At 38.2% G+C, this 26648-nt stretch overlaps 1 protein-coding gene across 3 annotated transcripts in view; it reads left to right on the top strand.

Moving 5' to 3' along the window:
- Positions 1 to 23775, top strand: part of LOC136422706 (arf-GAP domain and FG repeat-containing protein 1-like) — a 64232-nt gene extending 40457 nt beyond the window's left edge. The window contains exons 3-12 of one of the 3 annotated variants that reach the window (XM_066410545.1): positions 3054 to 3305; positions 8476 to 8659; positions 11042 to 11164; positions 11637 to 11811; positions 13175 to 13267; positions 14563 to 14690; positions 15693 to 15830; positions 16040 to 16357; positions 16833 to 16975; positions 17408 to 23775. In XM_066410545.1, the coding sequence (XP_066266642.1) occupies positions 3054 to 3305; positions 8476 to 8659; positions 11042 to 11164; positions 11637 to 11811; positions 13175 to 13267; positions 14563 to 14690; positions 15693 to 15830; positions 16040 to 16357; positions 16833 to 16975; positions 17408 to 17449 (1596 nt within the window). In that variant the 3' untranslated portion in view covers positions 17450 to 23775. The remainder of the gene's footprint in view (positions 1 to 3053; positions 3306 to 8475; positions 8660 to 11041; positions 11165 to 11636; positions 11812 to 13174; positions 13268 to 14562; positions 14691 to 15692; positions 15831 to 16039; positions 16358 to 16832; positions 16976 to 17407) is intronic. The other 2 variants (XM_066410547.1, XM_066410546.1) reach the window with 2 other exon arrangements.
- The last annotated feature ends 2873 nt before the right edge of the window (positions 23776 to 26648 follow it).

Genomic DNA, 26648 nt, shown 5'->3' on the forward strand with positions numbered 1-26648 from the left:
TCTTCATTTGCATAGTTCATATCAATTAATATTTCTCTCTTCCTCACTTACATATGTCACATGTTTCAGAGTCCTATCATGGAATTTGGCGGATGTATAAACTTTCCTCATTAATTATGCAAATTAGACACTGATTTGCATAAAAAGTATCTAATTATGTTCATCATCACTCAAGCTATCTACTTACCAAAAATCATTGCCATCCATCAAGCCCTTCTTGAGTTATTCCCTTTCAAAGTAAGATGCAAAACCTGCTCCTGCAGTTCCAAAAAAGCCGCTAGGGGGCCCAAACCCATACCACTTACTCTTTGTCCAAAGAGCTATCTACCACTCAAAAATCAGTTCCATAGCATGTCCAGAACACGAGATATCAAAACAGGAAGTTCAGCTGCAGTACCGTAACAAGCCGCTAGGGGACCCAAAATCTAATCATTTCCAAGTCTCATCAAGACCTACCCACCTACCAAATATCAAGACAATCCACCCAAGCCTTCTCGAGTTATGCTGTACATTACACACACACACACATACAAACGCTACCCTCTGCATAACCTTCTCGGCGAAGGTAATAACTTTCCATAGGAAAGTCTACACACAAAATTAGATTGCAATCTAGTCACCGTTATTATCATATAAAAATGCTTTTAAAAAGATCACTCCTCTACAGAGAGAGTGCCAGAGCTTTCCAAGAATTTTGGGTGTAAGCCCCGCCCCTTACTGTGTTGGTGCCGCTACCATGGCTACTGTCTGGCTCACCCTTTCACAGGCCCTTTGATGTGTAACATGAGAACTTTGTGGTTTGTTGCCACCAAACCTCCATGTTGCAACATTGTACAAGCCTGAGGCATCTACTTAACAAATTTGTTGACAATTTAGTCTCTCAAAATGCAAGTTTTTTTCTACATACAAGGGCAATTTTTGGATTTGAAATTATTTAACCTCCTTGACTGAACCAAGGACAATATATGATAATGTCCTTAACATTATATAATAATTGTGATCTTGTTCTATATGCAATGCATGACACGATAAATGGCAAGTTCCTCCTTTTCTATATGGCTTTTACAAATAAGTAAGTTAATACTTTCACTGAGCATATATTCAGGATATTGTAATTTTCTGTTCAAGTTCTAGATGTTGATGCATATCTGAAAAAAGAGTATACTCTGAAAGTGTGAAGTGAACTGAGAAGTTTGGCAACTACTTGTGTTTGATGATGTCACTTTATACAATTTTCCTTGATTACTTCCTTCAATTTCCAAGTAGAAAATGCATGTACTATCATGTACATTTTCACTTGCTGAAAATTGAAAGCACCGTTGGCCCCCGGTTAGGGGTCATAGCGGGGAACCTATGCCCAATTTTTCCAAAAATTTTGCATACTATGCATTTAAGTGTTACAAAGAGTATGGGTCCTTTCCAGTGTGAGTGTATCAAACCTTACAGTCTAGTCAGGGTTGACATCTTGAAAACGTGATAGTCACCTGTTATGTCAATCTTTCCACAAATGTGGTAAATCTCAATAAGTAAATCAGGCATAAACGAATAAAAAGAACCTACCTGCTTATCATCTCAATTCCCGAGGACAGATTAGTAACAGTTTATGTGTCAATTTGGTCATTTTCCAGGGGGTATGTTTATTCCGGGGGGTACGTTTATTACATTTTGAAGATTTGTCCGGGGGGTATGTTTATTCCGGGGGGTATGTTTATTTGGGAGATGAGAGTACACACACACAGGCACATACAATATAAGTTTTAAGGTCAAAGACAAATCCCTAGAAAACACATGTTGACCCCAGCCTTTTTTGGGGGCGCCGACCGCTGGAAAAAAGGGGCAAAAAGTTTTCGATCTGACAACTGAAGGATGAAAACGCTGCCTGAACGTTCTGATATCGCTGCCGAGCTCACGACCGCATTGAAGAGTGCAGCTGAGAATGCACAGCGTCGGTGATTACAAGCAAGCAGCACCCAATAAAGGTTTGTGAGATTCCTGGAAATTAAAAGAAAATAAGAATATTAATAACAAGAGTATTCTAAATGTTCATACACAGAAGCGTCATGTTTTAGAAAGGTCAGCAGTACAACGGGCCGCGCCAAAACCAAGATTGTGTTGGGGACCAAGGAACAACATGTCTCGACCGATGTTTTGCCTGCCGCGAAGTCATTTTTGGCCGGAATGTAGTAAGACGCAGACACGTTTTTGTTGAAAATAGAAGAAATGGATAGTAATTTCTGTGAAATCTGACTTTTTGACGTCATGCACTATGTAATCGTTTTGAAAATTGAGTTTAAACCGAACCCAACTTGCGGTAAACTATAAGATTACTATAAGATGAGCGCAACAACATGATGACATCGATATTCACATACCTTTGTATTTACAATGTTTATAGTGGGAACATTTTATTAAAACACTGCATGGAGGAAACGATGCTATTCCATTTATTTTTGTCCGTCAAGGTCTTTTCCGCGAAATCCGACCGCAAAATCCGAACTTGAGGCGGTCGCCATGGGCAGGGATAAGGTTCTGTGTGGTCCCAAATTCGTGGCTGTCGCTGTCGCGTTGGATAAGTGGTCGCCTTGGACAGGCCGTTTAATGCTTGTGCCTATGGGAAAAATTTTCGGGACCGAGAAAAAGCAGTCGCCATGGCCAGGTGGTCTCGTTGAAGAGGTGGTCGCCTAGGCAGGTTTGACTGTACTATGTTTAAGAAAAAATAATTTTCTCTTGTTTTTTATATGGTATCAACATAATGCTTTGCCAAGGATTTCTAGTTTGTACAGCAAGGCAAAAGTATTCCATGTATAAATCTCTATTTTTCTTAGAGTTAGGATGAATTAATTATTACAGCTTTGTCTAAATCTAATCCACATCTAGATTAGAGGATGATGATGATGCTAAATAATCATCTTGATACAAGATTTAGTACAAAATTGAAGGTTATAATTAATTTGGCTACCATCTTTCAGTTGAGTAGTGCTATTGCGACAATTCTTTTCTTTTTGGTATTTTGTTGTGATTTCTGAAAGCACGTCCTCTGTTTCTCCCTCCAGTACTGCAGAAAAGTATGGCTTGGTTTGTATGACTCTCGGTCACAAGGGATGCCCGAGAGCAGGGATGAACAGAGGGTCAAAGACTTCATGATCAATAAATATGAGAAGAGGAGATGGTACGTGTCTCCGAGCGAGATCCCCCCTCCCACCCCACCTTCCTCAGCCAGCAGCGCGAGTACGCCCGAAACCAAACCACTGAAGACTTTGTTAGGGGAGAACACACCCAACCTGGTGGTGCAGAACAGTGTGCAGGTAAGGCTGGTCCCTTTGTCATCGGAGGTATCATATTCAATATGTCTCACGGTTTATTTCTCCACATATTTTCAGATGATAGGCCTGTACTATCCTATGATAAACTTAATTTAGTGAGTTTGAGTTAGGCCATGTTGTTGGGGATGTCATCAGCAGGTCAATTCTAAAGTCAAAAAAGGAGATGTAAAACAAAAATAAAGAATCTATCAATCAGTATACCCTACTGTGTGTGTTAAGTTTTGTTCAACCTTCCTGAAGATTTAGATTTTATTATGAAGGCAGCATTCGAAATACCCGTCTGCAATCTGCAAAATGCAGAAAGATTTTCAAGATTGCAGAAGAAAAATTAAACAATCTGCAATTTTGCAGAAGAAAAAAAATCAGACTCGGGATTCAATAGCTCTTAATTCAGGAGACTATAATTTATATAGACTTACTAGTAAGCAAACTAGCGGCGCTGTAGATATAAACTGAAACCCACAGCGCCGCACAAGATGGCGGCGTTTCGGTGCGTTCCGACTGCCTGGTGCTACTTGAGGTCAGTTTTTTCGGGGGGTTTCGACACTTTCCGTGATAACTTCGGAGACGAATCATGTGAGAAAATGTCAAATTCGTGCATTTCCGTCAACCCTCGCTTATCTCCCCGGTCAGGATCTCGAGGTCGGCAAAAGTCGGGTAAACAGTTCCCGGATGTTTCTAGCGTAAAGTGTGTCGCAAGCATGCGATTTTATTCAGAGCCCGAACTCGGGGCATGGGCGCTATGACAGAAGGAACGAAACGGTGGCCACTACATTAGCGTCCGTGGTCCTTGAAGCCCAGATGGCAGCGATGAGGTTGACAACTACTCGGATAGACATTGAGCACAGCCTTGTGTGGAAAAGGCGGAACATTTTCTCCTGTGCCGGGACAGTGGGGAGGGGGCACCCACCGTGAAAAACTAACATCGCCGGGCCGTCTCTGGAGTCTCCCCGAATGTCCGAAGTCAGAATCCGATGTTTGAAACCGATAGCGATGTTTCAGATTTATACAAAAAACTACACAGAGGCCAAGGTTTGCGTAAAGGCGTGTTATATTTAATTTTACATTTTTTTCTCGGTTTTTGTCATTTTTTCTGTGGGCCGTGGCTGTGTCACAGGTCGTGCGATCTTATTTATTAAAATAATTATGATACGAATCAGAACACGTATTTCTCGCAAGGATATAATGCCCTTGTCCTCCTTATCAGGCAGGCTGTTGAATTTGTTTTTAATTTTGATACACTACTGAAATAATCAAACGAATATTTGATTTGATTGATATTGAATAAATATGCTTTTGTTGTTGCAATTTTCGCTATTAATTTGAATATTTTTCGCACACATGCATGTTATTCCTCTTTAAAACTTTGCTAGTGATAATCAAAGATAGAGTGAGAGAATAAAGAATTAACGTTACAGCAATGTTGCAAAGCTAGATATAATGTAAATAAGTAGGCATTATTAAGTTGAGAAGGTTGTAGTATGGAGGCATTGTGTATTTGCAGAAAATATTTTCAAATTGCAGAAAAAAATGTTGACATTCTGCAATATTGCAGAACACTGAAAAAAAGGTATTTCTACCACTGTGAAGGTAATTTTGTATTCTGAGGTTCCCAGAGGATGTCATCCCCATAATCAAATCAACATATATTTGAGTCAGTTGAGTGAGTGAGTGAGTGAGTGAGTAAGTAAGGGAGTGAATAGAAGTGTGATAGAGACTGATGGAGTAATGAGTGAGTAGGTATGTGTGTGTGTGTGTGTGTGAGTGAGTGATGGAGTGAGTGACACTGAATGAGTAGGTGTGTGTGTGTGAGTGTGAGTGATGGAGTGAGTGAGACTGAATGAGTAGGTGATTTTGAGAGCGAGAGTGATGGAGTGAGTAAGTAGGTGTGTGTGAGAGAGAAAGAGAGAGAGTCATGAGTGAGTAAGATGAGTGAGTGAGTGAGGCACCTAATGGAACTGAAGGCCAAAGGTTCCAGAATTTGTGATCAAACAACATTGATTACCGTATTTTCTCGATTAAAGTACGCCCCCTAATTAAAGTAATATGCACCCCCGATTCGGGCAAAGTTCGAGGCAAATTTGCGGCTTTGAAACGTAAAATGAGAAAACCTGAATAAAGTACGCACCCCTTCTCCGGGCCAATGTCACAGTTGAGATGTCCCGACAAGTACATGTCCTGAAGGCAGTTCGAACCACAAATAATTGTTTAGAAATACTTTAAATTAATAAGTGTAGTAACTCGTTTTCTAGCAGGAACTTTTCATGTTTCATTCTTTATAAAGCACGTTGAACCAAGGAGGTGGTTGAACTTCGTGGGTAATAGCGAACGTTACCCTGCTCGCGCTCGGTTCATATAGCGCCGGCCGTAAGGTACAGATTTGCAAATCATCGGAGGAATCGGCGATCATATTCACAACACTGGGTAAGAATGATGTGATCAGAAAACACTCCCGATACTGGCAATATATAGTTATTTCTTGATATAAAATCCGAAGAACGCCACAAAATATAGTTTTCACGGCAACGCATAGCAAGCCGATCCGGCCCGGCGGACAACAGAAAAGAAGCGGGATGATGGTGAAAATCGTCTCCTACTTATATTTTGGGTAGCCTACTTTCTTATAATTCTCATGTAAGACCGAAAAACTATTATATATGTTCGAGTCCCGGTATTTCCCCGTGAAATACGGCGTTACATCCAACCGAAAACTGGAAACCGCAATGTTTTCCTGCCGGGCCCTTCGCTGCCCCGACACGCCTGCCGCATTTGGATTGCGTAATACTATGCAAATATCGCGTGACGCAATCCCGTTACGCATCTCCTATTAGCTGCTGCTAAATTTTTCGCGCCAAATGGCGGAGGCCAAGACAGGTCGCATTTCCACGTCCGAGCTTTGGTATACCTGCCGAAATTATGCGTATCATGACGTTTATATCGGTGCATACACAGAATTTAACGCGTCAGCGTTAAAAGAAAGGAGTCCTCTGTCAAATAGTCCGCTTTAAGAATGACAAAGGGTGCTTTTTTATCGAAAATTTTGCCGCCGAAGCCACTTGAAGTGAAACGTACCTCAAAACAATAACATCGTCACCAAGATCGGGATTTGTATTTCTTCTTCGAAAAGCACAAAATACAGTCACGCATGCATGTCTTACGGATGTCTTATTTTTATGGTGTACTTACGGTACCGGACGGGTGTTCTTTTCGGGGTTCCTTGGGCACTGGGCTGGCAACGGCCGGGTTCCGAACCATGCCGGCGGCATGACTTAATCCGGGCGCCGGTGCTCAGTACGCCAGATTTCTTGTGTACTAGTACTGTACGTATCTATTTTTCGTGTTAATATAAATGATGCACATACGAAACACTGTCGTTTATTGAAGTTCAACTTTATTTTCCCGCGTCAACATTCTTATCTAAACGTTATATGGACGAATCGGTGCTATTGGACGGTCCCCTCGTCCGTGTTCCGGCTGGTTTCAGCTTCTGTTCCAATTTGTCAGGACAGTGACCTCAAATTAGGTACGCATCCCCGACTTTGGCGATGGCCTGAGACACTTTTTGGATTTTGAAAAGTTTCAAAAGTGCGTACTTTAATCGAGAAAATACTGTAGTTGATTGGCTCTTAAAGATTCTGCTAGTAGAGATCCTGATCAGAGTCTCGTAGTTTATAGATATTCCCTTAAAATACAGAATATTTCAACTTAGATTCATATGTAACTTAGGGTCAATGTTTGACTTGAAATTTAGCATTCATAAATAGGAGACCACTCTTACATATTCCTAGAATCCTGATTGGAGTCTCTGTTGATCCGATTGGTATCTGTTGTAGTATGTAGATGTTGTGATTCTGACTCAGATTGAAATCTCTATCCTACTTGTGTAATGTATAAGTTTGTGAATAACTATATTATTATTACCTTCGCTGAGAAGGTTATGCAGAGGGTAGCGTTTGTCTGTTTGTTTGTAGTGGCACAGAATAACTCGAGAATGCCTTGATGGATTGTCTTGGTATTTGGTATGTTGGTAGGTTTTGATGAGACCTAAAACGATTAGATTTTGGGCCTCCTAGCGGCTTCTTATGGTACTGCAGTGGAACTTCCTGTTTTGATATCTCGTGTTCTGGACATGCTATGGAACTGATTTTTGAGTGGTAGATAGATCTTTGGACAGAGAGTAAGTGGTGTGGGTTTGGGCCCCCTAGCGGCCTTTTTGGAACTGCAGGACCAAGTTTTGCGTCTGACTTTGAAAGGGAATAACTCAAGAAGGGTGTTGATGGATGGTAATGATTTTTGGTAGGTAAATAGCTTGAGTGATGATGTACATGATTAGACACTTCTTATGCAAATCAGTATCTAATTTGCATGATTAATGAGGAAAGTTTATACATCCGCCAAATTCCATGATAGGACTCTGAAACATGTGACATATGTAACTGAGGAAGAGAGAAATATTGATTGATATGAACTATGCAAATGAGGTACTAACTATGCAAATGAAGACCTCATTTGCATAATTAATGAGAAAATACTATAACATGATGGCCTTGATGGATGGTCATGATTTTTGGTATGTGGATAGCTTGTGTGATGCTTAGTATGATTGGACGATAATTATGCAAATCAGATTCCAATTTGCATAATTAATGAGGCAACTTTAAAAATCTGCTTTGTTCCATGATATGACCATTCAAATTGTAACTGAGGAAGAGAGGACTGTTAATAGATAGAAAATATGCAAATGTGGGCCTTATTTGCATACTTAATGAGTAACTTCTATTATTCCACACTGGCAAATGACGGCAATTTCATACATTTAATCCTTTTTGTGGCATCGGGACGTTGTGTGAATGTGAGCATCGTTGAATCAAATTATGCTAATAAGGGCCTCCTTTGCATAATTGATGATAAATATTAGCATAACCTTCTTTGTTAAGCTCATGATTTGTTAAGCTCATACTTCGGACATGTTATATTTTAAGACAATCAACTGGTATGATTTATGATTGATGAGAAACACTCCTAATACGTCAGTCATAAAGGTTAAAATCATTTGGCGAAGGTATGAGGTCGTGGAACTCTAGTTAATAATGTGCTGACAGCAGCTGACTGCTAACTGACAGAACCCCGTCCCTGCCGTACCCTCCCCCAGAGTTCCCCCGCCATCAGTAGACCACAGTCCAGCCAGTCCACGTCAGCGCTGGCCCCTGCCACCAGGGGTTCTCCTGCGCAGCAGAAGAAGTCGGCCACCATGGACCTACTGGGCGACCTGGGCGGGGACCCCTTCGCTACGGCAGCACCACCACCTGTACATGTACAACAGACTTTGATACCAGGTACTTTTGGCTTGTTTGTTTGTTTGTTTGTTTGGCATACATGTAACTGCCTTTAAGCATCACACAGGTGCACTACTTTTGTTCAGTAGGTATAAGAAGCTTTGTTATACTGGACTGTAAGGTTTGAACCACTCACATTGGGATGGACCCCTATAGGCTATACTCTTTTCGATGTGTGATGGGATCATACTTGTAAGTGTGCTCAAGGTGTGGCTCTTCTCAAATTCAAACTCAGGACATCCATCTTCACATCCGAGAAAACGTTTCTAGCCGAAGTTATAGGTACTCATTTTTCACTAAGTCAATTATGACTTTGTGTAAAGTACACTTCCCAATGGCACAAGATTGGCACCTGCTAGGTAGTGAGCCTTTGTACCAGTCCCCTTGACTAATATACCTTTAGTTACCTTCGCCGAGAAGGTTATGCAGAGGGCAGCGTTTGTATGTATGTATGTATGTATGTATGTGTGTAATGTACAGCATAACTCGAGAAAGCTTGGATGGATTGTCTTGATATTTGGCAGGTGGGTAGGTCTTGATGAGGCTAGGAAATGATTAGATTTTGGGTCCCCTAGCGGCTTGTTACGGTACTGCAGCGGAACTTCCTGTTTCGATATCTCGTGTTCTGGACAAGCTATGGAACTGAATTTTGAGTGGTAGATAGCTCTTTGGACAGAGAGTAAGTGGTACGGGTTTTGGCCCCCTAGCGGCTTTTTTGGAACTGCAGGAGCAGGTTTTTGTTCAGACTTTGAAAGGGAATAACTCAAGAAGGGCTTGATGGATGGTTATAATTTTTGGTAAGTAGATAGCTTGAGTGATGATGTACATGATTAGACACTTATTATGCAAATCAGTATCTAATTTGCATAATTAATGAGGAAAGTTTATACATCCGCCAAATTCCACGATAGGACTCTCAAACATGTGACATATGTAATTGAACAAGAGAGAAATATTAATAAATATCAATTATGCAAATGAAGACCTCATTTGCATAATTAATGAGAAAATACTTTAACTCAAGATGGGCTCGATGGATGGTAATGATTTTTGGTATGTAGATAGCTTACGTGATGCTCTGTATGATTGGACGAGAAATCAGATGCTAATTTGCATAATTAATGAGACAATTTTAAAAAAACGCTTTGTTCCATGATATGACTTGAAATATGTGACATTTGTTACTGAGGAATTTTGACGGATAAAAATATGCAAATGTAGGCCTAATTTGCATAATTAATGAGAAACTACTATAATTCCATACAGGTAAATGATGGCAATTTCATACTTGTGTCATTTGGAAGTTATGTGAATGTGAACATCGTTGAATCAAATTATGCTAATAAGGACCTCATCTGCATAATTCATGATAAATGTTACTTTGTTAGCATAACCTTCTTTGTTAAGCTCATACTTTTGTTTTTTGGGTGAAGAAGATCAACTGGTATGATTTATAATTAATGAGAAACACTCCTGAAAAACAAAAAGTTTAAAATCATTTGGCGAAGGTATGAGGTCGTGGAACTCTAGTTATGTTATGAGACAGCCATCTCATAATGGCATGACATTGTATAATACTGTAGATTGATTTGAATGTGCTGAGACTTAATTTCGCAGTAGGAGATGTTCTTAGTGTTCATAGTATGTGGTTGACATTATCAAAGGAATGCAGTGCAAGACACAGAACATGTTAAGGGTATGAAATGTTTGCTGTGAGAGATCAGTGAAGTACCTAGTGCAGTATTCCTGTGAATTGCTAGGTGGCGCCTGCATCAAGCATGATCATGGCCCTGTGAAACAAATATTTTCTTTTTACATTGTACCAGATGCACACGTTGAGGTGGGTCAGGTAGTGACCCTTACTTTTCACTTTTCTGATACAAGAACTGTGCAGCAACACTTCAGCCGGCTTTATTATAACTTTAGGCCTTACCATCGTACCACAAAATAATTGTTATTGAGTCCAAACTCATTAGACAGAATTCTTTGTACACAACCAAATGTTTCATTCGCACGGATGTTTCGGTACGTGTCTGTCACCTTCCTCAGGGCAATTCTGACTGGTTCACATTGCACTTCAGCAATCGGTGTTGCTATCCCGAATGGAATTAAATTCAATTAATACATGTATATACAAGAGTTCATACGGGACCGCATTGTAAACACCGCATGTACTCTTGGGTATACAATCATGATTGCATCATGTACATTAGGTACGGCATCTGTAATATTAGCGACGATGGTACTGTGTATTACTGGATGCTATGAATACAACCGTCATGATATAGCATTTTAGAGGCATGTTTGTGAGTTATTTTGAAGAGAAGTTGTGTTATGAAAAGAAGACAGATGTATGATCCTGTGTTCCCATGTTGTTATCAGGAATGGGAACTGCTGTCCCGCCCGCGGTTGGAGGACCTGGGGGTGTGAATGGGGGTTTCGCCAACTTTGACCAGGCTTTCTCCTCGGCCTCTGCACCAGGGTTTGCCCCCCAGCCAAATGCAGGTAGGTACAAACTGTGCAGCAGCTGCTGTGATATACTGCATAATTATTTTCAGACTTCTTATGGACATACATGTATTTAACTTTTGTGTTACAACTTATGATGATGCCACTTTGAAAGTAGTTGTACTGGCATTTTTCTTTGTCTGAATTTCCATTTCTCTTCTTACTAATATATGTAGTCTATAGTAAATTCAATTATTTAGTCTGAACATCCTCCTGTCATAGTGCAAGACTAGTGTAATTGTGATATTTTTGTCAGTCCAGACGTTGCATAAGCTCATTGTACTTGTAGAAAGAGGGAAAATGTCTCATTACAATGAACCTATAAATACTGTACATAGCGTCTGTCTTCTCTGTTATGACCAGTGGAAGATTCATTAAGTTCATTTGATCTGAACTGGTTTGAGATAACTTTCTTTTTCACTTTCTTTTTTCATCAAATCTGTAACATAACTGTGTTACCTGATAACAGGAGGCCTGCCCCCCACCATGAGTAGTGGCAGTTCCGTTGGTTCAGGAGACTTTGGTGCATTCACCTCCTCCAATCCTGCAGCGGCATCAAGTGGACCGCCCCAGGGGTCAACAGGCTCCGACAAGTACGCCGCGCTGGCCGACCTGTTCAGCACCGACTCATCCAATCAGACCAGGTGTGGACCTAACTGTCATTTTTACATACAGCAGGTCAAATATCTGATATTCTAAAAGTTCAGCCCTCAGGGCATTTTGGTTCAGGTCAAAGGTTGCAAACATGTCTAGAGAATTGTTTACAAATTTGACCTTCAACCAGAATGCATCACTGCTGTGCATACTCACTTGGAACTGTGAGCCTGCTTATTCAGTTATTGTCCTTCGAGTTAGACCGGATTCCAAGCTATGAATGATTGTAGTGAGTCAGACATAAAAATGGCTTTTAGAATATGTTGCCATTGATTAGGAAGAAATTCATCTGAGTTTACGTAGTAAAATGCATTTAAGAATTAAATAGATAAACAAACAAATGCAATATGTAGAAGATCTACATTCAATTTTTTGATCATTAAGTAATTGGTCCGACTCCAGACTTCTTTGCTGTTATCATGTGCTGTAATAATAAATCCTATTACCTGACATTACAACTGAAATTCTGTAGACAAGACTGGACTTTTATCAAAATTCAATTTAAGAAAGAACATTAATTCTTTTTAAAATACATATTTCTTTCAGCAGCAGTAATGTACATGTATGCAATGTGTGGTGTCTCAAGCATAATTTTTGTGGTGAATAATGATAAAGACTTTTGCATATACAAAGTAATAGTCCACCTACTAATCTACTGGCTCCCTTTGGTGATTTTTATTTTCCAGAATTAATCTGTTGCTCAGTTAATTTTTGTTTGCTGCAAAACGTAAGTCAAGGAAACATACAATCATGTACATGATATGTTAACTTATAGTTTGTACAGAATTGGCACTGTTCACTGTTACCTGTTTCTAACTCCATATTTCAGCAATAACTCATGCTCTTCACCTTATCAGTGTGTTATAGACTGTTGTTACCATGCATCAGCACTGTGCATTCCACTGTGCAGAGATCTAATGTCAGGCTACACCAAGCATACATGTACTAGTACGCTGAAGAAGCAGTTAATTGTTACAGAACTAACTTCAAGGAGTAGATCAGTGTTAATATTATGATGAAGACAAGTTATAGGGAGAGGCTCAGTATGGCTACACAGTAGGAGTGAGTTCCAGTACAAAAAATTAAGGACCGAACCTAGACCCTGATTATTGTAATACAGTTGTTTTCCTGGTCAGTTTGCAGATTTAGGGAACTTAATTTATAAAAATTGTACTTTCTCAGCATGTATGCTGTGCAAATTTATATGTCAGGTTTTCCATTTGCCCATGCAAATGTGATACACCTAACCCCCCCTAGAAAAGCATGCAAAATTGTACTTAACTAAAAGAAGCCGTACAGTTTTCTTCCAAGTCATGATCAGCTGGTCCAATGTCTCATGTGTCACACTATTAGTCTTGGGTCTGGATCCCCAAACTTTGGGGCAACCTTCTCTGGACAACCTGAGGGGTTGCAGGCTGCCTCCAGACCTTCTTCTAACCCCTACAAGTATGTTCTGTATGCCTTCATCTATGGGATATCTCACAGAGGTGGTAATTTCACCACAAAATGCTTTCCCAATAAAATTAAAGTCTCTATTTGATTCATTGATGAATATTGCCATGTACATTTCAACTAACCTCAGATGATTGCATATCAGTATTAACCTTCATGTGTTGTTCTGTCATAATATATCGTTCAACATGTACAATGTGCATTACAAACAAAATATCCTGAGCATTTTTAAAACAAGTTGAGAAAACAGTCTGTGGTTTCCAGCAGTTCCAACTAATGCTACATTGTAGTTAGAGAAGTTTTGGATGCCTCAAGTTTGCTAACACAAACACATTTACCTCAGTCTACACACTCACAAAATGTTTCAAAAATTGAGTTTCATCAGTTGTATCTCAATTGTCACTTCATCAAGTGTATACCAGTCTTGTAATTGTATATCATTGCAAAAAAATGTTCTAACTGATTTGATACCATATTTGTAATGATCCTATATTCAAAGGTCGAACACTAATATTACTTTGATACTACAATGTAGTGTATCTCAAAACAAAAGTGACGAATTTCCTCTGTCAATATGATACACTGTTGGCAGGGGAATTTTGGCAAAATCAGATATTGTGCTCGCTTTATGAATTATGTGATTGTTTCAAAGGAGAATATACAATCTTGCCAGTGATATGACACATTATCATGGTAAATCATTACAAACTACGGACATACATGATGTACATGTATGATCAAGGGAAATTTTGGCACTTATATTACGCAACCTACTCACATAATTAGCCCTGGTGCTCAACCTGACTGAAAGTATGATCATTACAATAGGGATAACATTATAAAGAGCAGTAATTAAGCTTCCCAATGATATACTGTAAATGCATTTAAGTTTGCATGGTTTTTGTTTCGCGCTAAGGGGAAAATGGAGTGTTCGCAATGGTTCGCGGTAGTTTAAAGTTCGCGGCAGTGCTGTAGTCACATACTGCTACAGTATTGGACAAAAATGTTGGCAGTGACTTAAAGTTCGCGGTGAAACATGACACCACCGCGAACATTTCTGCATTTACAGTATTATGATACAATGACTGATCATAAATATTGAATAGATTAAATAGTCAGTGACACAGATATTATTGACGGAAATCAAGTTTCCAAACTTTTTGTGTTATTATTATTTAATGTACATACCCTGGAAAACTTGTTTGTGCCTAGAATACCTGTCAACAATGTTGTCATCACGGTAAAAGCTCTCTGACTGACGGATTTTATCATAATGGTAACTCTTGTAGCCTAGACTGGGGCTCTGGAGGGGGTCCTGCAGGCCAGTCTACACTCGGGGGAAGCTCCAGTACAGGCATGAGCTGGGGACAGACAGCCTCTACCACATCCTCCATGGCCAGGACAGGAACTGCTCAAGGTATATATTATACACACCAGGGCTCGAAATAGTGGGTGCATGTGCACCTGTGTGCACCCAAAATTGGAGTTGTGCACCTAATTTTTGACTGTGGGTGCACCTGTGCACCTAGATATTTTTGTACTCTAGATCTATAGGGTAAAGGTTCTCTTGTACACAGGCATACAGAATATTCTTGAAATGTAAGTATCAGAAAAAGCAACATAACCTTTTGTTGTACTTTATTTGATGTATTGCTTGGTTGAAATTTGAAATCTGGATAGAATTACAGATTTAAGTTCTAGGAGAGGCAGTAGTGTCAAACTTATGTTTTGTTGACATTCAACTTTATTTTATGTGGTGCACCCCATTTTTTTCTGTGCACCTAATTTGCTTGGTTGGGCGCCCCTCCAAGTTTTTCATTTATTTAGCAAACTTGAGGTTTTATGAGATATAATGAATATAAACATGATATCATGCTCATATTCTCTTGTTACTTTCCTTTTGTTTTCTTTAAGTAGAATTTTGACTATTTTTACAGAGGAAGCAAAAGTCAACAGTTGTGAAGATATTTGTAGACTAGTCTTCGAACACTGACAATTGAAACTTTAAACAAATGGACAAAATTTACAGTTAACAGTTTGAAATGCAATATTGTTTATTGATTTTGAAGTTATTTGGGTATAATGTTTAACTGTTTTGTGAGCAGGTGAACTACATTGTGCAATGTGCAATATTGTGCAGCCATTTTTTAAATTACCACTTTTAAGGTTGTAAGCTAGGAGGTGTTCAGCCTTGTCATGATTTTCTAACCTTTGTGAATGGAATGCAAGTCAGTGTCCCACTGCAATATTTCAATAAAATTCACATACACTAAAGCATGTGAAAACTATTTTTCAATTAAACTTGAATGGAAAAATAAAGCATGAGAATCTGAAAAACAGGAAATTGAATTGATGAGTCCTAATTGCATGTTGTAAACAGCAGAGACTAACATGATATTCACTCCCTCCCCACCCCCAGGAGCAGCTAACCCCTTCCTCAGCAGCGCTGCCCCCTCATCAGCCACTCCTGCAGCTGCGACTAATCCATTCTTCGGTGGCAGCATGGGTGGGCAGCCAAACGGGACATTTGGGGCCCAACCACAGGCAAACATGGGGGGTAAGTCCACTACATGCTTGTCTGTGTTTGTGTGTTTTGTTTTGTTTTGTTTGTGTGTGTACATGTATGTGTGTGTGTATATGTATATGTGTGTGTGTGTACATGTGTGTGTGTGTGTGTGTGTATGTGTGTGTGTGTATGTGTATACATCTTATCAAAAATCATTCACCACATGGTTGGTTCTGAATTATCATCTTATCATAACACAGGTGGATTCAGCCAACAGGCTGGAAGTGTTGCTGGAAGTAGTTTTGCGAGTTTTGGTGGCGTTCCCACCAGTTCAGCTGGGTTTGGTGTTCCCCTGAGTCAGACCGGCTTTGGTGGGAGTCAAGCCGGGTTCGGTGCCGCAACCAGTACAGCCCCGCCCAGCTACAACGCGGCGGTGTACGGGGGTGTCGGCCTACAGCAGGGGGCACAGCCTGTGTCTAATGGAGGGTGGGGGAACTTCAGCCAGGGGGGAGGGGTGCCTGCTCAGCAGCAGCAAGCACAGATGGCATATGGTGGGCAACAACAGATGAACCCTTATGGTAAGGACTGACTGACTGAGTAATTGATTGATTGTTTTATTGATTGGTTGATTAATTGATTCTATGATGCATCTTTCTCTGTTAATGTTATGTTTGTACTCCATGACATCGCTTCAAGGGTCTCACTTACATTGTAAATGAAGTGCTCAATCACTGAGTGAGCCACCCATTAAAGATAACAAAAATTGATAGATAAAATAATTAACACAAATATCTGCTGGACACTATTATTTTAGATATTGCATTTGATTGTTCATTAAATGTTAAGAGTTATGACAAAAATAGACCCAGGTGGCATTAATAAGTAAAAGCTGATTTGTTAGCGCTAGCCACCTACAAAATTAATCAATTTTCCATTTGATTTGAATCTAACATAATATATATAATGATATATATAACATTGATTGACAGTGATTTTAACAGTGAGGAAAATCTCTTGTTCTTGGTTGCTTGTTGACCTTGTTCTTGTTTTTAGGCGGAGCTGGTTTTGGTGGTACAGGAATGCCAGGTGGTCCGCAGGGCGGGGCCATGCCGCAGGGCGGGGCATACACTCAACAACAACAACAACAACAGTTCACAGGCTGGGGACAGAAACAAGCAGCTGGGAACCCATTCATGGTCAGTAATTTCACATCATTCTACAGAGATTTTTGTATAGGTTTATACAATTTTTATATGGTAATAAATTGTGTAGCCAAAATGTACATTGTCCATTCTTTGTACCATGGTATTTTGTTTAAATGTTCACTCTGTTCATTAACAATTTGCAGGGCTCAAAATTGAGCCAGGGGGAATAGATGAACATGTAACCTGAAAATTTAGGTGCACAGAAAAAAATGTGCACAATACACTACATGAAGTAGAATGTCAGCAACATGAGAAGAAAGAGTGCTCTTTTCCAGTGTTGAAGGTACAATCCGGTCAGTGTGAGGCACAAAAGTACATAACACGCACCCAGTATTTCAACCCTTGATTTATTTCATCTATAGCAGGTAACACATCCATTCTTTGGTTAGCGTGTTTTGATCCAAAGTTCTTTTTTTCTGACAGGGCGCTGCACCACAGGCCAACCCAAGCAATCCGTTCTTGTAGCAGAAACAAGTTGCACATGTACCACCAGAACCTGCGCCGTCTGTCGACAACCAGCGTCATCGCTTCCTCACATCAGTTCCCCCATAGGAGCCCAATTTTACAAGTTGTACATAGGAGACCTACAGTATGGGACAGGTATATCATTAAGCAGCAGTATGTAACATCAAGTAAAACTCCTCAGCAAAGTGGAGTCATGACTGAAAAGAAGCAGAACTACATTGTACATTCATCAATAGCAAACCACAAGGCCACAAATTACTGGCATGTACATGTACACAATACAGATAGTTACCATATGTAGCTGTCAGAAACAGTGGAAAGCAGAGTTTTTCTTCCTGTACATGTAGTTACAATGTTGTTGTCGGTTTTATAGTCTTTGAATAGCAGCTAGAATTCAGCAGGCTTGCTTGTATAGTAATACCTTTGATTCATGTTAACTTTCCTTTCACTAGGACTATCCTAGTATGCTTTTCCTCTTCATTTATAATTTGTTGAAATAAATTTGGGTAACACAGACATGCTAGCTTTCCTAGATTTCTTCAATATTTTTTGCCCTTCACGTATATATACACTTTGCAGCACACATACAAATTTAGTTGAGCTGGGTTCTGTTCCTCATTATACAAAAAAAACAAAATGACACATTTTCTGAGTTGATAAGGATTTGACGCGAACCTTGGAGTTGGAGACGCTGTTTTGATAACTTTCCAACCTCATTAAAAAATAGCAAGACAACTACATAGTAAGACCGAAATCAACTGACATCTGTAATGAGATACTCCTGTGCACTGTATATAGTAGCAGTTACAGTCAAAACAACTGATTAATATGCTATATAAATCTCCCTGATTATGTTAGTGAGTCATTGCCATTCTATGGATACCCAATGTACGGTGGAAAACACAACAGTGAACATAACTCTGACTTCCTCTTGCATCGAAATCTTAGGCAAGCTCCCCCAAAAAAACAAGCCGTTGAGTAAATTCACACAGCCCGTCCGTGATACAGCTTTACAAACTGGCTCTAATAACTCATTGGAAATGTTATTAGAATTTTTGTAGTCATGCTGAAATAAACATCAAGTGGCCAGTCCTCCCTTCCACATTGTTGGTCTGTTTATTCTAAAGCTTGTCAGATTTAAAACCTTTCTTTCCTTGGCTTTTGGACATTCAAGAAGAGGTGACAATATGAAAAAAAAATACTTAATTCGAAAACCTGACCATATTTACTCCTCAATGCTTCGTAAATCAATGTACAAACTTTTCTGTCATGCTCTCCTTTCATATGGAGATTATGTCTTCTTCTTTTTTAAATCTGAGTAGCAGTGATTAAGTCAGTGTTGTTTAACATTTGTTGGAAATAAACACATTAGCACTGGGATTAGATCCACATATGTTTATGCTTCAGTGACCTACCATTAAATGCAATGTATATTAGACCCTTTATGTTATAAGCATATGTTACTATCCATTATTTACATATTGCTTTTATACATGTTGACTGAATACAATGATGTTACCCTTTGCATTTGATAATAGCACCTTTGTGTATTCTGTAGTTTTTTTAAGTATGGGTGTATAACAGGATAATCTGTATCTGAAAGGTATTCTCCAATAATTAAACATTTTCCATTTGGCAGCTTTCAACTTTCAATCAGAAAAAAAATCTTTGTAGAAATAATTTTTTATCTCTTCAAAAAAAGGGTAAGAGTCAGTTTAAAGTGAAAAAAAAGAAGAGGCCAAAGCAGATTTCCAGGGAAAAGTCTTAGCTTCACAGACATGCTGGCAAGTACACTAGAAAAAATGGCATTCTTGTCTTTTCTTTGTTGAAGAAAAGTTCACTTGCAAGAATAAGGAAAAGTAAGAAAAAGTCAGTGATGACGTAAACTTTTTCTTAGAATATTTTTCTCTGACCAAGCTGTTTTTTCTCACACGTGACTAGAAACTTCTAGATAAATTTTCTTGTTTTTATAACTCTTCTGTTCTAAGAAAAATTTTACGTCCTCACTGACTTTTTCTTATTTCTTCTGTCCTCAAGAATAAATTTCTTACACCTAGAATGAGTTTCTTACACTAAGAGTGAGGTTCCTTTACTGGGAATACCTTTCTGTCATCAAGAATGAGAATTTCGTACACCTAGAATGAGTTTCTTTCACTAAGAGTGAGGTTCCTTTACTGGGAATACCTTTCTGTCCTCAAGAATGAATTTCTTACACCTAGAATGAGTTTCATGCACTAAGACTCGTAAGAGTGAGGTTCTTGTACTAGGAATACCTTTTTGTTCTCAAGAATGAATTCCTTAAACCTAGAAACAGTTTCTTAAACTAAGATTGAGGTCTTGAATCAAGAATACCATCAAATCAATGATACTGTAATGTATATGATATTATGTTCCAATCAGATTTATTACAGTATTATCAATTTAATTGTTTGATACACGATTTTGGATTTTTCTTTCTAATGCCCATTCTTAGAATGCAAATATCAACCAGTTTGCAATATAATGTTACTTGTTACAATATATATGTTTCAGTCATTTGATGTGATAAAAGCACATTTTCTCTGTACTCATAATAGTCATACAAATAACTAACTCACCATCTAAAACTGTCAGTGCTGCAGTGTTGTAGCTGAAATATTTTCCAAACTTGAGATGGGGGCATCTTCTTTGGTCCAACAGGTTTCTAAGCCTAAAGAAACACATAAAGACTGACTGATTGTCATTTCCCTATATCGCCCCCCTCCCCCTTATTATATGCACTAATAATTGCATTGCTTGAAAATGTTAGACTCTTTTTGGTATCTTGTAGGTATTACTGCACTAAACGTTCATGTTCTACAATTACTGGTCGGCTGTATCATATATGCATGCAACCACACAAACAAAACTAATGTATCTACTTGGGAAATAGTAAGACTGGCTATAACATACCTGGAGCATATCTGCTGCTTGGCATTGGCCTGAGGTAGTATTTTGAACTTGGAACAAGTCAGCCACGTTATATACTGAGTCCCACATGATACCAAAAAGTGTCCTCATGAAACTAGCTACATTTTGGCCTGTTATTGTAAGATCTAAGCGCACATCAGGCAAATGCAGCTGGAGCCAAAACTCAACCAACCGACCAAATTTAAACTGTCAGTACAGCAAAGGATGATGGGAGTAGTAAATTTACCATCATCCTTAGAAACATTTACTTTCTTATTACAAGAAAAACAAGAATTATCTTTCTTCAGCTTAACAATGTTAAAGGAAAGCTGCACAAAAAATTGAAAATCCTTCTATGCTATGCTTAATATATTCCAAAGTCAAATTCTTACTTCAAGTTGTTTCACATAAGTCTGTCATAGTTCTGGGATGTTCCACAGTTTGCAACTTATGCCGTGCTGACGCCTTCTCGCCTGATAATTGAATTATATGACGTCAGTGTTTCAAAATTTTTACCTGATGATTGTATTATATGACGTCAGTGTTCTGAAATTCAATCATCAGGTGAAAAATTTGAAACACTGACGTCATGTAATTCAATTATCAGGCGAGAAGGCATCAGCACGGCATAAGTTGCAAACTGTGGAAAATCCCAGAACTATGACAGACTTATGTGAAACAACTTGAAGTAAGAATTTGACTTTGGAATATATTAAGCATAGCATAGAAGGATTTTCAATTTTTTGTGCAGCTTTCCTTTAAGGAAATAAAGAAAGTTATGCTGATTCGAACTTTCTTTTTACTTTCCATCTTCAGATAACACAGAAAAGCAGAAATCATCTTTCTTCAACTTTTCTGAATAGGAAAGGGAGAACATTTGGGAATTTTATGCAAGTCATAACTTGTTTTATAGTTTCTTGATTTTCTTATTTTTCATAACTATTTGGTTTGGAAAATCCTTCCATCTTTTTGAATATTACTAAGAAAATCAAGAATTATATTTCTCAGACTTCCTACATTTAATAAGAAAACAAGAAATGTCAAGAATGGTTTTCTTGGTGAAACGAAATTCTAAAGAAAAATTCATGTAAGGCAAGAATGAAAATCTCAAGAGTAGATTCTGTAAGAGAGACACCATTTGACCAAACAAGAAGGAAATATTGTGTGAAGACTAAATTAAAAGAAGAAAGATTGACTTAAATTTCTAGAATATTCTTGCTCTGATTTTTCTTGAAATTCTTTATGGAAGAAAATCTTTCCATAAGAAAAAATAAGAAAACAAGAAAAACTAGAAAGGCAACATTTGCAGGACCAAATGCAACATGTTTCGCCCATTCCTCTTCCCATGCAAAAAGCGCCTGTGGTATCGAGGCTTACGTTTGTTATATGTCTGCAATGTTGGTATTTGAATAGATAATTGAATTGAAGACCAATTGTAGGGATATGAGCGTACTCGTGGTGTAAGTGAAAAAAAATGTTATTGCTGTATACATATGTATGATTGTATGTACACACAGAGAGGAATGTAGAGCAACAGATTTATGTCGAAAAACACCACAAGAAAAGGCGTAGATTTTGAACCTTCTCAATTGCACATAACTTCATTAGGACACAACATTAACACTATAAAGGCAACATTTGCGATAGCAAATACAGAATATTTTCTCATCTCCCTCCCAATGTCCCCCGCTCAATAATTACGCGCACAAATCACAGGTCAGGTCCACGTGGGTCTTGGGGTCACTGACCTTTAGGTCGTGTTGTTTACGTTCGCACCTGGCCATATGAATAAAGATGTGACCATATATGGCAACACCATATATGGTCATAGGAGAAAAATTGGCGATCTTCTCCCCAAAAATACCCTCCAAAATCGTTTTTTGAAGTGGTGTATACCGAAAGTGCGAATGGGGTTTTTTGAATATTTGTTCAATGTACCCCCTTATCAAATTTCAAGGTCATTTGGTTCCAGAGCACAGGAGGCCAAATGTACGTTTTTGGTCAGAAAAAAACTCAATAAAATCGTTTTAAAGACATTTATCAAAAAAATTAGAAAATCTCCCAGGGTATTTACCCACTCTACCTGTATACCAAATTTCAGCTCAGTTGGTCCAGGGACGACCGAGCTGAGTCGATTACAAGATTTGACAGGAGAAAGAAGCCTTACGAACACAATATGTTGCGCCCAACAGTATGTTGGGCTCAACATAATAAGAAATAGCATTTTTGGTAGTGTATTGACTTCTATATTCAACCCCCTTCCTCCTAATGTAGACTTTTGGCTCTGAATTTACATGTTACAAGGTTACACAGCTGGGAGAAGGTTAAGAGCATGTTTAGCACTCAGTCTGGTCACTTCTCATTTAGAAATTAATCTTCTAGATTCATGCTTCAAAGTTGCTTTAATCAAAACATGTTAATTCTTTTAAAAGCATTGCTTCACAACCCCATGTTTAGTTACAGGAGTGTATTTGATTCCTCGCTAAGAACTTATAAGTATAAAGAATTGTTTTATGTAGAGAAATGTTTCACCAAAGTGAACCTTGGTGTAGCATTTTCTGTTATTGTTATATGCTTATTGTTATGATTAACAGAGCTAAATAAATCCCAGAAAAACTCTGCTGTCATTAAGATGTACTTTATTGCTGAGATTTTTTTACAGATCATTGGTAATACATTTGAGCCTCAGTTTTGCATATAATATTGTTTACGGAACAATAATTATTGTTTGATTTTGAACTCTTAGTATACAATGTTTCAAAGATACCAACTGCAATTAAGGCTTTTCCATTGTGTATTGTCAAGGATTCAAATATGTACAAATCTGACACAGGCATTTAATTGGACTGAAGAAAATGTTCAAACGTTGCAGTTCTACATGTAAACTGTACAGCATGTGCTGAAAGGCTTTAAAACTTAACAGCATGTCCCAAGTAAAATTAACCGCGACGCTACTTTGTTTTATGTTTTACATGACCTCTTGATGTCGTTCTATTAGAAGATATCTCTTAATGTCCGTCACTGTACATATTTTTTTTCTCTCTCTTGAGTTTCTTATTGACACAACCTCACAGTAAAACGTATGCATTAATTGCTTTTACCATACAATGTCTGTGACCAATGTGTTAATGTACGTTGGCAGAATATTTGTATATCATGTGTCTTTGGAAATGCTTGATAGCTGTACTTAAAATATATCCGTCAACCATAGCAGCTGTCATGTGTACATTCAAATTCTCAACATGTTGGTGGGTTTTATGTGTTCTTTATTTTTCCTCAACTTATTACCCGAAAAAAATGTAAAGCATACTTCATTTATCACAACACTACATGTACATGTGGAAAAGCAAGCCTTCATTGAAATGATTATAATTGTTCAATAAAGTTTGAAATCGGTACTATAGGAATGGAGGATGTTTGTATTCACAGATTGTCAGTTCGATGTCAGGATCCATTCACGTCAATAACGCTTGATTCTGCCATCTAGGCACCAACGCCTTCTGGCGGAGAGGATAGGTTTTTCACCTTGGTTCGGAGACCTCATGCCTAAATAATGCCTAGATATAAAGGAAATTTCTTACTGTGGACAAGCCGTACTATCTAGGTAGAGAAGATCATCAATCGATATAATTAATGCAAATTAAGACATTTTTTGTACACACAATGAGAAACCTTAAGAATACATCAGTTGTCAACTAGAGGTTACCTAAACACCATTTGTGGAGGTATGCGGTCATTGTATTAAAGCTAACACATGATCTGAAATTTGCTATGGTGTCAATTTCTTTGGGAAGATTTTGCAGAAAATACTTCCCCCTGCAAAATGGACAGTTCGTGGACTATTACAAAACTACTACTGTTCAATAATGGACATTCTTACTTTACAACATTTAATACCTTAGGCGTCTGAAATGCACGTTGCGATGAAAATGACAAAAAAAATTTAAATCTATCCTTCAACTCTAAAACTGCAACCACAAATATTTCAGGTCATTTTGATCTAATGTCATTGCACAGGAGCCGAAAATAATTTTGCTTTTGCTAAAACGAATGTATATCTTTTTATCGTACGGAAGGTATCCTACATGTAAACCTAAGAGATTACATCCTCAAGTTGCCAAACTTTACGTGCGTTGACTTAAAAGGGACATCGCACAGGAGTCGAAATTATTTCTTTTTTTAAATGCTAAAATGGCACAAAAAAGAATAGTACATAAAGATTATTTCTAAGACCTGTATCCACAAATAGAGATATCAGTCCAGACGAATGGTCCGGGTGTATCCTAAGGCTTCTACAAAAGTCTAGGTAATGTGATTGAATACTTTCTGTTGTGATTTCAAATGTACATTCGTCAACCTTAGTCAACGATGCATCAGAATAACGGCTGTTGCACAAGATATATATTTTGACACAACTATATGTGTATGAAACTATATGCGAGATATGAACCTTAAATAGTAGAACACGACCTTAAATAATTTCGTTCTGGATACATGCTCTCCAAACCCAATGCCAAGTCGACCTGCCTGGGCCGCGTCGTGGGAATCCGTCAATGGTGACTCGAGCTCCCGCCAATGATGGCACCGCGCGTCGTTTGTGTATTGTGATCAGAAAAAAGGACCAGGTACTAGGTGCACGTGTGTTTCTGTTTACTATGGCCGAAACTTTATGTTTATTGATCTAAAGCGTCGCCTTACAGCTCTTACAAGAACTGCAATTATCAAATGTGAAAGAAGCAAATGCAATATCCCCATGGATCAGAAGTGCCGCCTTAGCCTTGCAATCTTTATTACCTTCGCCAAGGAGGTTATGTGTGAGAGTGTGTGTGCGTGCGTGTGTAGAAGACCAGCACAACTCAAGAAGGCATGGATGGATTGCCTTGATATTTGGTATGTGGATAAGTCTTAATGAGACCTGGAAATGATTAGATTTTGGGCACCCTAGCGACTTCCTAACGTACTACAGCGGAGCTTCCTGTTTAAGTATCTCGTGTTCTGGACACGTTATGGTCCGGATACTTGCTCTCAAACTTTAAATTCCAATTGTTCAACCAAAGCATAGAGATTGTATCTTCTTATAGTTATCCAGGAGTGATGTTTACAATGGGTTTTACTTTCAGTACAGCAATGAAAACCCTGCAAAAGAAGGCTTTACGAGCCCTCTTCAGTATCAAATCAACTCTTGGAGAAAGCAATCCCCTATATCAGTGTACAGTAAACTGTTTGATGCATGCGTAGTTCCAATATTAATGTATGCACTACCAAAAATGCCATTTCTTCTATTTTTGTTTTTTATTACAAAATTTATGCGAGCAAATTTGTCTGTATTCAAGAAAAAGATTTTGTCCGAGAATTAAGCAATTTTTGTATTGACCTTTTGCTTGTAGTAAGATTATCTTTCTTATATGTTTCTTATTTTACCTTGGTTACCCCCTGAATGTTATTCTTGTTGTAAGATTTTTTTCCTATATCATGTTCATGATGTAGACACTTGGATCTGATGTTACTCTTACACCAAGATTGCTTTTCTTTCCTCAAGACCAAAATTCTTGATACCTAGAACTGCTTTCTTATTTCTAAGATTTAGGTTCTTACACCAATACTTCTTTTCTTATCTCCAGACCAAAATTCTTACTGTCAAGAAAGGCTTTATTCCCTTTAAGTTTCATGTTCTTATAACAAGAATGCATTTCTCTTCTCAAGACATAGAACTGCTTTATTTTCAAGATTTATGTTCTTACTCTAAGAATATTTTCCTCACTTAAAGACCAAACATGTTTATTGCTGAGAAATGTTTCTTACATCAAGATTTATCTTCTTGCATCAAGAATCCTTTTCTCGCTTCAAAAGCAAAAACTGTTATCGCCTAAAATAGTTTTTTTTTACTTATAGGGTTGATCTTCTTACACAAAGAATATTTTTCTTACATCTAAAACATAATTTTTGCTGCCTAGAAAATGCTTTCTTACTTCTAAGATTGATCTTCTTACACCAAGAATATTATTCTTACATCATGAGCGCAATTCTTGCTATCAAGAACTGTTTTCTTATTTCTAAGATTAATCTTCTTACACCAAGAATACTTTTATCACATCAAGAGCAGAATTCTTGCTACCGAGAAATGTATTCTTACTCCTAAGATTGATCTTCTTGCACCAAGAATATTTTTCTTATATGAAGGGCAGAATTCTTACTGCCAAGAAATGTTTGCTTACTTCTATGATCAATACTCTTACACCACGAATATTTTTCTTATATCAAGAGCACAATT

The sequence above is a fragment of the Branchiostoma lanceolatum genome, chromosome 17 (genome assembly GCF_035083965.1).
Source record: "Branchiostoma lanceolatum isolate klBraLanc5 chromosome 17, klBraLanc5.hap2, whole genome shotgun sequence".
Lineage (NCBI taxonomy): Eukaryota > Metazoa > Chordata > Leptocardii > Amphioxiformes > Branchiostomatidae > Branchiostoma > Branchiostoma lanceolatum.